Source organism: Triturus cristatus, chromosome 5_2 (assembly GCF_964204655.1).
Source record: "Triturus cristatus chromosome 5_2, aTriCri1.1, whole genome shotgun sequence".
Classification (NCBI taxonomy): domain Eukaryota; kingdom Metazoa; phylum Chordata; class Amphibia; order Caudata; family Salamandridae; genus Triturus; species Triturus cristatus.
The window spans coordinates 139880113-139892990 of NC_140588.1; the positions used below are offsets into that span (position 1 = coordinate 139880113).

The following is a 12878-nucleotide window of genomic DNA, read 5'->3' on the forward strand; positions in this document are numbered from 1 at the left end:
GAATATCTACAGCCCCTAACATAGCCCTAAACATAACCCCCAAAGATGATATTGCGGGGGTTTTGAGAAGCATCCTGGAATAGGTCAGCTGAAATGCCCAAGCATAGTATAACAAGTCTGGGAGAGCCAGCCCTCCCTTTTCCCTCCTTCTTTTCAACTTCTTCCAAGTCAGCCTAGCTGTTTTGAAATTCCAAATAAACGAATTTATTTCTCGCTGACTTTTTTCCAGTTTTTTCCGTTCAAAAGACAAGGGAATAGAATTAAAAATAAAGGTGAACTGTGGAAGGATGGACATTTTAACTAAATTTGTTCTCCCAAAAATCGAGAGTGGCAGGAACGACCAAGAATTCAAAAGTTTCCCACATTCCAAAGCAACACGGTCTAGATTGGTCTGTACCAGACTTCCTATTTCTTGAGTAATACGTGTTCCCAAGTATCTCATGGATGTTACGACATTAAACTGTACGTTTGGGACATTCCAACACATGATCTCTGTTTTGCTGGCATTGATATCATAACCAGAAATTCGCCCAAATTCTCCTGCCTTTTTAATTACAATCGGAAAAGCTCTCTGTGGGTCTGACGTATAAACCAGGATATCGTCCGCATAAAGCGCTGTCCGCTTCTCCCATTCACCAAATACGAAGGGAGGAATGTCCACTTCCTCCCTTACATCTTGAGCAAACGGCTCTATATAAAGGTTGAATAAGAGCGGGGACAGCGGGCAACCCTGTCTGGTACCTCTGGTTATATTTATCGAGTCTGTTAACGTGCCATTGACTAGGAATCTGGCTGTGGGGGCCCTATACAGTTTCTCAATTACCCGACAAAAAACTTCCCCCCAACCCAAACCTTCTCATCACCTCCACCAAATATGGCCAGTTGACCCTATCAAAGGCTTTTGAGGCATCTAGGGTCAAAATAGCCAGTGGAAGAGAAAATGTTGTTGCAATATCAATCGCCCCTACCAGATCTCGAGTGTGATCGGCCAACTGACGTCCCTATATAAAGCCCCTTTGATCTTGGTGTATTATCGATCCGATTACCTCCCCTAATCCTAATGCCAAAATAGATGTAAAAATTTTGTAGTCTTTGTTTAGAAGGGAAATCTGCCTGTAAGACCCACACTGCGAAAGTTTTTTTCCTGGCTTTGGGATAAGGACGATAGTAGCATCATTCCATGAGTCAGGCGGATTCACCCCTCTCAAAAGAATATCGTTAAAAAGGCTCGTTAAGGTCGAGATAATGGCAGGACTTATCTCGATATAGTTCTCCGGTTAATCCGTCCAGACCCGCGGCTTTCCCCTTCTTCAGATGACCTATCACTTTTCCCACCTCCTCCTCTGAAATCTCCCTCTCTAGACTAACCCTTTGTGATATTTGCAGAGATGGTAGAGCAATATTATTTAACCACCTCTCCCTTGCTTCTGGGTCTTCTCTAACCTCTTCCTTGTAAATTTCCTGAAAAAATTGTTGAAAGGCAGTCCCTATTTCTCTATCGGAAATCCTAGTAATAGTCTCTCCTTCTCGTTTAATCTCTTTAATATGCTTTCTCGCCTGTTCTGTTTTAACCTTCCATGCCAGAACTTTTCCTGCTGCTTCCCCAAATTCAAAGTGGGAAGTTTTACTCGCCTCCCATCTTTTAGTTAACCTTTCTTGTAGTATGATTTCAAGCTGACTTCTCAGGTTGGCCTGTATTTCTGCCACCCCCGGGGATGCCATATTAGAACCCAGCTGCAGATCTAATTTAGCCAACTCCAATTCAATGTTTTGTATTTTCTCCCGATAAGCTTTCCTTCTGTGAGTGGCTCTATTAATTATGCAGCCCCTTATATAAGCCTTCAAGGCATCCCAAGCTATATTAAGATCTACAGAATTCAAGTTTATATCTAAAAAAGACTTTACCTCAGATAACAAAAAATTAACCTCTTCCTCTTCTAATAATATTGTGCGATCGAAAGACCAAGAGAACTCTTTCTTCTGGGTAATCCCTTGGAGATCAAATATGATAGCCATGTGGTCTGACATGTGTAAGGGAAGGTAAGTGAGCCCTTTTAGGGAGTCTTTTAGGTTGTAGCTAAAAAAGGTGTAGTCAATTCTCGATTTGTGTTTATATTTGAGGTTTTGAAAAGAGATCCCCAACTTATTACCTGACCTTTCCCTCCATGCATCAGCTAAACCAAGATTTTCCATAATGTCCAACAAAGCTGCCCTTGATTTAGATGGAACGAGTGCTCTTGACTTAGAAGATTTGTCAAAGAGAGGATTGAGCACAATATTAAAGTCCCCGACCCAGATAACTGGGTCCTGTGAGAGTATGAGGTGGTTCTGGATTACTTTCAAATGGGAGGGATCATCTTGATTCGGCCCATAGTATCCTATCAATATTAACGGAGTATCCTCCAGTACAATTCTCGAAATTAACCATCTCCCGCTACCGTCTTCCTTACAATCCAAAATTTGGACTTCAACTGATTTTTTTAAAATTATTAGTATGCCTCTTATGTTGGCGGTTTGATCCGTACATAGAAATGTCTCTACCCAAGTTTGTTTCCTTAACATCTCGGAGACTTCTACCTTTAGTAAATGAGTCTCCTGGATGACGATGGCCTGCGCAGGGGAATCTCTCAAGTATTGTAGAATTTTGTATCTTCGACTCTTTACCCGCAGGCCATTGACATTCCAGGATAAAAACCTAATAGGAGTTATCTGTATTGTTTTTTTTCCCTTCTCCCTCTCTTTCACCTTCCTTTCTCATTTTGAGCCGTCCCCCGATGTTGTTTTCCAATCCTATGAAGGCAGTGTAACCACTAGGAAAGGTAAACCTGTTCTCTGATAATGAAAAATAAATTATAAAGCAGACTGAATTTCTAACCTTTGTGAGGTCTGACTCCTGAGAAATTTTATTACTCCCCCCCCCCCCCTTCCCCCTGTACCCCCCCTACGACCCTCCCCTCTCCCCTGGAAAACCCTTCCTTCCTAACTTGCCGAGTGTATGGCAAGATTTTCTGCCCCCCCCCCCCCCCCCCCCCCCCCCGCCATCCTGCTCCTACTACTCTTTATTAAACTGCTGGTAATTATAGAAGATGATTTCCTACAAGACCACATTCTTCTTTGTTAGATCCCCCTCCTACTTCAGAGATTAATGAAAAAAAAGAAAGAAAAACAGAAAAAGGGGGATCCATAAGGGGATAGACCCTAATAACAAAAGATGAATAGTTGAATGGATTATTATACATTTATTTTGGTTTTTCTTTTTCTCCCTCTTTTCTATTTTTTTATTTCATTTTTGTCCTTTTTTTTTTCCCCCTTTCTGTTTTCTTTCCCTCCCCCTTGCTTTTCCTTCTTCTTTTCTTCCCTTTTTTCCCTCCTTTTGTTAGTGATACTTAAATCTCCTACCCTGTTATCCAACCCAATGCTTTACCCCGTTACTATAACGGAAGAGAAAAAAAAGAAAACAGCAAAAAACAAAACAGTAGAGAGTAGTCCCAAAAAATTTTAAGAGCCCCCTTTTGAGCTCTCTCCCATATTTCCTAGAAATTCTTCTACTTCGATGGGGGATCGAAAGTTGTACATCTTGTTGTTATACATAACCCGCAAAAAAGCGGGAAATCGCATCTGGACTGTGGCACCTGCCGCCCTGAGCTTATCCATCCTCTGGCCCAGCTCCCATTGCCGATCTAATGTTGCTTTAGAGAGGTCTGACCTGATTTCACACAAAAAATCGGGACCCTTGAGTGTCTTTTATTTCAAGGCAAGATTCAAGATTTTTTTCTTTCAACGAGTATGTCAAAAAGTTCACCAAAATCTTGCGGGGTTTGGATCTCCCTGGGTTAAGGCGAAAGGGGTTGCGATGGATCCGCTGTATATCTGTCTAGTACCTCTGCTGTTTCATCTAGTTTAAGTGAGTCCCTCAAGAGTGACACCACAAACGCTTTTAAGTTCTCCCCTCTCTTCCCTCGGGGACTTTCAAGATCCGCAAGTTGTTCCTTCATGAGAAATTCTCAAGCGATTCGAGCCTCTCCTTCAGGACTTCCCCTTCCCTCCGCAATGTTTGGATCCTGCCCTCAGCAACCTCCAACTTCGATTTTATAACCCCCATCGCTCCCTCCAAACACTCCGTTCTATCACACAGCATGTCCACTTTCTTTTCCAATATTTCACAGGCCGCTCTTATTTCAACTTGATTTGCCTTAGTTATGGCAAAGTCACTCCTGATCTCCTCCCTCATAGCTGTCAGAGCAGTCAAAATGGTGTCAACTGAATTGTCTGGCTTGTCTGACTCCTTTTCCCCTCTCCCACTTCCATCCTCCATAATAGTAACCAACTTGAGGCCAGCACCCCCCTTAACTTGTGGTTGTGCTTGTATTTGTGGTTGATTTGTGTCAATGCTGTTGGCGAGAGTGCCAGTGGAGGTAACAATGGAAGTAGAGGTAAGGGTGGTCTTAGGAGTTAGAGTGGAGGCAGGAAGGGCAGAGGGAGAGAGAGGGGGCACCATGATGGGAACCTTTAGAGGCGAAGGGACTGCTGGGGGGGAGACTGATCTATGTGTCCCCCCTTGTTTAAGCCACCACCTGACTCATGCAAATTAGTTTCAGCCATGTTTACCCTTTTTCTTGGATTAGCAGTTCCTTCGGGGTTAATAGCAAGGACTTGGGGTAATACCTTGAAGAAGGAGCGAAGGGAGGGGGTAACCCGCACAGCAGCACTCAATCTATTCTTATCCTTGCCCCTTCTTTTTTTCCCGGGTTCCTTACACAGATAATCCCCCTTATCCCTCTCACTGAAGTACTCTGAATTCCAAACTCCTTCAATCTGGTCTTTCACTAAGCCAGACACTCTTATAGGATTCTCTACCCCTAAATTTCTCCTGCCTTCTTTAACGCCAGATTTTAAATCTCGTGCGCCTTTCCCTCTCCCCAATCTTTTCCCCTCACCCCTCACAGGAGAGTCCCCGAATGTTTCCCGTATTATAATGTCCCCAGTACCTGCCCCCCACCCCCGCTCTCTTTTCCCAAATTAGACACCTTGAACGGGAACTGTGGAGCCCCCTGCGTCCCCTTGGACTTCCACCGTGGCAGTCACTCCCCCCTCTGCCAAACCTTTCAGCAGGAACCCGCGAGCCACCGCCCTACGGCTTCTCCTCCGCTCCACGGCTGCTTGTCTCCACTTCGGGAGGCAGGCGGGGGGGGGGGGGGGGGGGGGGAGGAACCTTTTCACCAGAGCCAAACACATCAACTCTTGCCTCAAAGCCCACCAGTCTTCACTAGGCTCGCCAAAGTCCAGCCAAAGTCCAAGCCGCAGTGCCGGTACCAAAGCCGCCAAATGCCGAGCGCTTCAGAGGCGGTTTTTATATTGATTGTTTTATTTATTTGTTGTTGGTTTTTTTGCCACGTCTCCACGTCCTCACTTGTAAAGATACGTGAGAGATAAGATCATTAAGGACCTACTGCCGCCGGTGAAAGCCACGTCCCCGCTACATCCTGCTTGTATGAGACGCGGGAGATGAGGCTGTTAAATACTGACTTCCGCCGCTAAGGATAGCAGGAAACGGGCTTTTCGAATCTTCAATCTTCGAGATATCCCCTTCTTGGGGGCCTGAGATCCCCGCCACTTCCTACCAGGATCGCCGAGGACTTGCCGCCGCCGGAGAAAGCCACGTCCCCGCTACACCCCGCCTGTATGAGACACGGGAGGCGAGGCCACTGAAGACACACCGCCGCCGCCGAAAAACGGCAGGAAACAGGCTATTTCGAGTCCTCAAATCCTCGAGATATTTCTTTTTTGGGTGCCGGAGATCCAGGAATTAAGGATACGGAGCACAATCAGAGGAAATTACTCAGACCAGGCTCACCCCAAGCTCACCATATCCACAGCCGCAAATCGCGAAATGCGGAAACAACTGTGAGGAGGAGCAGGAGCTCCGGGAGAGACGCGCGTACCGCACTAGCCTGCGGCCGCCATGTTTTCCCCAGTGGGTGGGTTGTTCTTATTGTAAATCTATTTACAGTTTCATGCACCAGACCTTTAAAGGCTTCAAAGCACTAAAAAGAAATGTACACATGTGATGTAAAAAAATACTGTTATCAGGAAAATGTTGACAAATTAAATTTAGATGCACACAGGAATTTGTATTTGTGCACTGCCGATGTTGGGGGCGTGGGGGACAGGTGTTGATCAAGGAGCATGCAGGGAACAATCAAGCTATCGGAGTAGGAGGGAAGGATTTTGCAGTAGTATACATGGAAGCTCTAAGGACTGAAGCACTTATTGTGCCATCCTTGGAGGCCCTGCACCTCTACACTCTCACACATACACACGCACACACACACTGTTCTGCACCAAAACACGCAGCCTGCAATTGCAAAGTGAAGAGTCGACATGGCCCACATCCCTGTGTGCCAAGCCTACAACCCACTGCCTTGGCATAGGTAAGCCACCAATCAAGCTGGGTGCCCTATACCAGTGGTGAGGGTACAGGTGCATGAACCCTGTACCCCTACAGTGTCGAAGTCAATTCTTAGACATTGTAAGTGCAGTAATGCCATAAAGAGTATATGATCTGGGAGTTTGTCATTACGAACACTACAGCACCATAATGGCTTTACTCTGCTCTATACCACTACACAACTCCATGCCACTCCACTCTACAACATTCAACTCCACTTTGACATTCTACTCCTTCCATAAGCCTGCACCGCTCCACTCTGCCACTCCATGCCAATCCCTGATACTCCACTCAACTTTACTCTGCCACTCCACGACACTATGCCACTTTCTAACACTCAGTTCTACTCCTCTTTACGACACTCCACTCTCCTTTATCCCACTAACTTTAAGCCATACTGAACAGCAGCCACACTGGCGTACAACTTCGCTAAAACATATTGGCAAAGCCAGTAGCTCTTGCATGGATGAGACCTATTGGCTTTGCCAATGCTCATTTTCATTCTTGCAGAGGTTTCTCTTTTAGGACCTCGGCAACCGCTCTCCCCTGAACTGATACAACTATTTTTGGAGCTTGTTTAAAGAACAGGAACCTGCATGCTTTAGTGTATTTTCCTGTGTAATTTTAGATTAGAAATGATACGTGAGGAGCTTTGTCTCTGGGGTAGGAATGCATTTTATTTGAAGGGTTATTATTTTGTTAATGCCGAGAAGGGGGTACACTTTTTTTTGGCTGTAATAAATTAAGAATAGAGAGCACGAACCAGCGTAAAACCACAAGACTAAGCGTTTCTTAGTTGCAGCTATATCTCATGTTCTTAAAAATAGGTAACATTAAACCTACGCAGAAATAGTGCGGTTGTTGCTGCAAGGTGAACGTTTTCTCAGCTCTAGGGAGCATGCATTATAACATTGTTCTTTTTTGGTGAAGCAAACTTAAAATTACTTCATTTGTATTAGTTACTGATACTTGATTTATTTCTCATACATTTCAGAAAACAGAAACTGGCCGCAGTCATCCAGTGTATTGAAGAAACAGTCGGTAAGTAATTAAATTAAGCCATTGTTAGGACATTCCTGCATTCATGTATGCGAAACTGCCAGCTAGTTCTGTGGTCCCGTATCAAAGATCTTAGTGTTTATGCTCTAGTTATGGAGCTGCAAAGTTAAAAACCATGAAGAAAACTAGTGCAAAATCAACAGTACAACACTGAGTCGTAAGAGGTTGTTTGTAATCCCGATTTGGGCTTTCATATGCATGTTTTGTAAATTCTGTGATCTGTTTTTGTCATTTTGTCTTCACTCACTGTGCTTCTATAAAAGTAAGTTTTCACAAATACCATACTAGTTTTTACCAATATTTGTGCACAACGTCCATTCTCAAATTTATCAGAGGGTTAGCATTTATTGTACACACTCAGGCAAGAAATGATGTCTCACACTCAAAGACTGAACTTTGACCAATTTGTTTTGTATAAAAATATTTAGTTGTATTTTATTTCTTGAACCAAGCCAGGCCTGGTACAGGTAAGTGTAATAGTACTTGGCAAGAATACAGCACTTAAATACAGTTTGAATGCAGTTAAATGCAATTGGATTGGTTACAGGTAAGTCACTTGTTCATAAAACAGATGGAATTACTTTTCAGTTACTATTGAGACTACATTGTAAGTTACTTTTCAGATTTCTTTGCAAGTTACTTTTTCTACTCCGTGTGATATGCCTAGATATCACCCTGGGACATTTCCTAGACAGAAGGTGAGTAAGTCAGGCATTTGCAAGTACAATTTTCCAACTCCACACAGAGCATTTTTCATAGAAAAGCAGTCAATCCAATCCTATGGGAGGAAATGAAGTTGGCAGTTTACAGGTAAATACTTAGTTTTGGGAGTTGTTTTTCCAGGGGTTAGAACAAGGGTTCCCCCAGGGTCCAGGATGCACTCTCAAAGCACCCTCAGCGGCACTTGTACAGCCGGGTGATGAGTGCTGAGGCCCAATGTTATCCAAAAGGGGATAGGGGCCTCCAGTTGGTGGCTGCTCATGGAAAGCCACAGGGTTGAGTGAGCCAAGCTCCTAAGGTTAAGCTTAGGGCAAAGGGGGGGATCAGAGTTAGCACACAAGATGCACCCCCAGCGGCACAGGGGCGGCTGTGTGCAGAGTGCGGATTTGGTGCCCTGTTTTCAATGGAAGTTGCCGTTTTGGGATTTTGGCTGCAGGCTCGGTCCTGGAAGTCTTCCGGGAGCAACCAACATCTGGGCAGGTAAGTTGGAGGATTGGGGTCGTAGGTGCACCTCAGGTCCTCTTCTACAGGGCACAGGGCCACTGGATGCAGGGGTGTCTTGAGCTCTGATTTGCCCTTACCGGGCCACTTGCGGGTGGGGGAGTGGTCTCTGTGTAGAGGCTGCAGGCGACATCGGGGAGTCCTGAAGGGGTCAGCCACGGTGGACTAGACTATGGAGCGCTGGGGTCGGTAGGAGTGGGGCGCAGTGGCTACTGACCTTAGTGTTACTACACCCTTTGTGTGCTCACCCCACGTGGAGGAGTGGGCACAATCACTAATCCGGATAAGAGAGTGCCTGCCATCTGCAAGGTGGCAGGCACTGTAGAGTTGGCTTCGCCTCGTCTCCGGTTGGCAGAGGTGGGCACATTCAGGTCGTTCTAATTTTTCCCACCGAAGGAGGGTAGACATGAAGGGGGACTGCTCCTGATAGCAGGAGAGGCTGAGGGGCACCTTACAAAGGCGGCAAGGCCTTTGAAGCTCCCCTGCCACATATGGCTCTTCCTGTCTTGGGGAAGGTGTCACCACCTCTGCCCAGGGAAGGCTTTGTGTCTGTTCTGGGCTCACGGAGCAAAGGCTCCCAGCCCAGGTGTCCAGAAACAGGTCTCGTGGTGACAGGCTGGTGTTTGCCAGTCAGGGAACCCACCAGAGGCTGGTCGTTTTTTAAGGGAACATCTCTAAGATGCCCTCTGAGTGCATGGTATAATAAATCCCACACTGACATCAGTGTGGGTTTATTATGCTGAGAAGATTGCTACCAAACTTCCCCAGAATTCAGTAAAGTCATTACGGTGCTGTGGAGTTCGTAATGACAAACTACCAGACCATATATTCTTTATGGCTTTACTGCACTTACAATGTCTAAGAATGGACTTAGACACTGTAGGGGTACAGTGCTCATGCAACTGTACCCTCGCCAGTGGTATAGTGCACTCAGCTAGATGGGTGTCCACAGGCAGTGGGTTGCAGGCATTGCACACAGGAATGTGTAAATGTGGTTGTGAATCACGCACTCCAATTTGCGCAGTTCAATGCAAAGTTTCTAAAACTGTTAATTTGGTGGGCGTGCGAGGAGGTGGCGCCCTCTAAACCAAGGCGTCGTAGAATCAGTAAGGTAGCATATCCCTTCTCGGGAGGTCTGCACCCAATGCCCACGTGTGAGAAAGTGGCTCTGTATATACTGTTCCTTAATAGGTACAGGGTGTACAGAGTCCACAGTCCCCCAGGGTTGACCGAGGTTAAAGTTAGATATAACCTTACTCTCTAAAGTGGTAGCTTGGTCGAACAGTAAGGCAGTATCCAAGGACAGTGTAAAGCATTTGTTGTACACACTCAGTCAGCAAATGGTCTCACACACTCAATAACTGAACTCTAGGCCAATGGGTTATATATAAAAAATATATGCTTGTTTTATATTAGAACCAACAATCGGATTTAAAATATACTTTCTCAGAATGAGATGCTTTATATAAATACTTTTGCAATATGCAATTGACTTTTGTAGAAAGTTACAAGTGGTTGTGGTTGCAATAGGCGACACAATTTTAAACACAACAATGCATTGAGTTCAATGGAAGTTACAAGTTATTTGTCACAGATTACTTTTAGGATTACTTTTGGAATTCCAGGACTGGATCCTAGATTCAGCCCTGGGTCAGTACTTGGAATCAAAGTGAGAAAAGTCTACCTAATTACTGTGATTTTTAGACAATATTTAGCTATTATAAAAGTTGACACTTAAAAATATTTCATAGAAAACAGTCAATGATTCCCTATGGCAGAAAATTCAAGTTGCAGGTACAGTATGTTCTCGTTTCTTTTGTAATCCAGTACTGGGTACCTAGACTCAGTACTGAGACCTTTATCCACAACAGGTAAGTAATTACGTTTTCAGAAATTATACGATTTTTAAAGAATATATAAACTTTGCAGAAATTGACACTTAGAAGAAATTTCACAGAAAAACAGTCAATGATTTCCTATGGGAGAAAATTGGGTTACTGGTAAGTACAGTTGTAAGTATTTTTCAGAGTCACTGCTGGGCACCAAGATCCAGCACTGGGAGCTCACCTAAGAGCAGGTGAGTATTTTCGTTTTCGTTACTCGACTGATTTTTGGTGAATATTTTAAGTTTTGAAAAGTCCACACTTAGAAGAAATTTCAGGAAAAAGCCAGTCAATGTTACCCTATAGAGAAAATTGAGTTATCGGTTTAAAGGTAAGTACTCGACTGGCAGAGTTGAGGTTCTGGGCATAGACTCAGGGGTCTCCCAGGGTCAGGTAGGTACAGTTGGTTAAAGCTCAGCTGCACGAGGGCGGCCGGGTGCAGAGAGATTTAGGCCCAATGTTATCCTATAAGAGGTAGGGGGGCCTTGGTTGGTGGCTGTGCGAGCTGGCCTCCTGGTCACTCAGGGCAAGTGGGGAAATAGATAGGTGTAGAGGTTACACTGCCAGGGCCACTCGGGCGGCTTGGTGCAGGGTGCTTTTGAGCCTTCGGGTGCTCAATTGCTTTCAATGGAAAATCTTTGGTTTATAAAAAGACTGCAAGCTCGGGGACGAAGATTCTTCAGGTGCCACCACCACTTTGAGAGGTAAGTTGGGTAGTTGGAGGATAGGTGGGTACCCCCGGGATTGGGCACAGCGGGGCGCCGGGTGCAGGGGTGCCTTTTGGTGTCGGGAAATCTTACCCTCTGTTGATCGCGGTTGGGGGGGGGGGGGGGGGGCACCTGGTTCTGGGGCTGCAGGCTTCTTCAGGAGTGTCGAGGGAGGTCCTTGGGTGCCGGATTCGGGGTCACAGTCAACGTGGGTCGTCCTCGTGGTCTTTGTTCACTCCGGCACAGGCCAGGCTTGGCGGATGCAGAGTGTGCTCTGGTTACTGCCAGGGATTAGAAGTAGATTTTGAGTAGAGCCTCTACTCATGGGAGTCCCAGGGACTTAGAGTCAAAAGGTAGCCAGGTCCTCTGGGGTCTGTGAGGTTGCTGGCCACAAGAGATGCTGGGTTGGAGAAGGAGCAGGTTCGAGGGTCGACAGGCCGGTAGGGCTGGGGTCAAAGCAGTTAGTGTCTTCCTCTTCTTAGCAGCTGCAGGGCAGGTCTTCTTTCTTCGAGCTCTTCTTTGGATTTTGGAATCTGGGGAAGGAAGGTTCAGGGTGCCCCTAAATACTAGATTTAGGGGCGTTACAGGTAGGTGAAGGGCAGGGACCAATGGGTCCCTGTCATGGGGTGGGTACTCCCCCCTATCCTGCCTCTCTCCTGTGGGAGGGGGGCAGTAGTCTAGTCCTGATTGGGCAGGGCTTCCCATCTTCAAGATGGCCAGAGCCCGGAGATGTGCTTCACCTTGCCTCCCCCACCTGAGGGGAGGGGTTGGCAGGCTGGCACATCCCCTGTCCTTATTTGGGGTTTCCGGCCAAGCTTCCCGCCAGAGTGGGGGGTTGCAGTGGCCTGGGGAAGATCACAGAGGCGGCATGCCTTTGAAGCTTCCCCCTGCCCATCCTGGGGGAGGAGATTTAGCACCTCGCCCAGGATGTTTATTGTTGCAGACCCAGGAGAGCAGGGGCTCTCCTACCCAGGGGTCCAGCAACATGTCTGCTGTGTGGCAGCCTAGGCAGCCTCAGAATAGACGTGGATTGTAGGTTAGGTTTCAGGGGGTATCTCTAAGATGCCCTCTGGGGTGCTTGGTACATTAAATCCCACACTGGCATCCGTGTGGGTTTAATGTGCTGAGAAGTTTGATACCAAACTTCTCAGTCTTCAGTGTTGCCATTATGGTGCTGTGGAGTTTGTGTTTGACGAACTCCCAGCACCATATACTCTTAAATGGCAGCACTGCACTTACAGTGCCCAGGAATGGACCTGGGTACTGTAGGGGCACAGGGCTCCTGCTCCTGTGCCCACACCATTGGCATAGGGCACGAGGCTAGAGGGGTGTCTGATGTATGCTATGGCAGTGTAGGTGGTGGGAATGGCACACAGGGATGTCTTGTACCCATACACTCAGCCTGCAAGGTGGGTGGGTGTGTGTGTGTGTGTGTGTGTGTGTGTGTGTGTGTGTGTGGCCTCTAAGGGTGGCACAATGGGTGCTGCAGCCCTTAGAGGCCTTCCCTGGGTACCTAGGGTACCATTTACCAGGGGCTGACATGTGGCCAGCGTTTGCCAA

The 12878-nt window shown here is 46.4% G+C and overlaps 1 protein-coding gene across 4 annotated transcripts in view; it reads left to right on the forward strand.

Annotated features, from left to right (window-relative positions):
• Positions 1-12878, forward strand: part of LOC146822725 (uncharacterized) — a 410295-nt gene that overhangs the window by 202686 nt on the left and 194731 nt on the right. For all 4 annotated transcript variants that reach the window (XM_085606916.1, XM_085606918.1, XM_085606915.1 and 1 more), the window contains one exon: positions 7443-7489. In XM_085606916.1, the coding sequence (XP_085463042.1) occupies positions 7443-7489 (47 nt within the window). The remainder of the gene's footprint in view (positions 1-7442; positions 7490-12878) is intronic.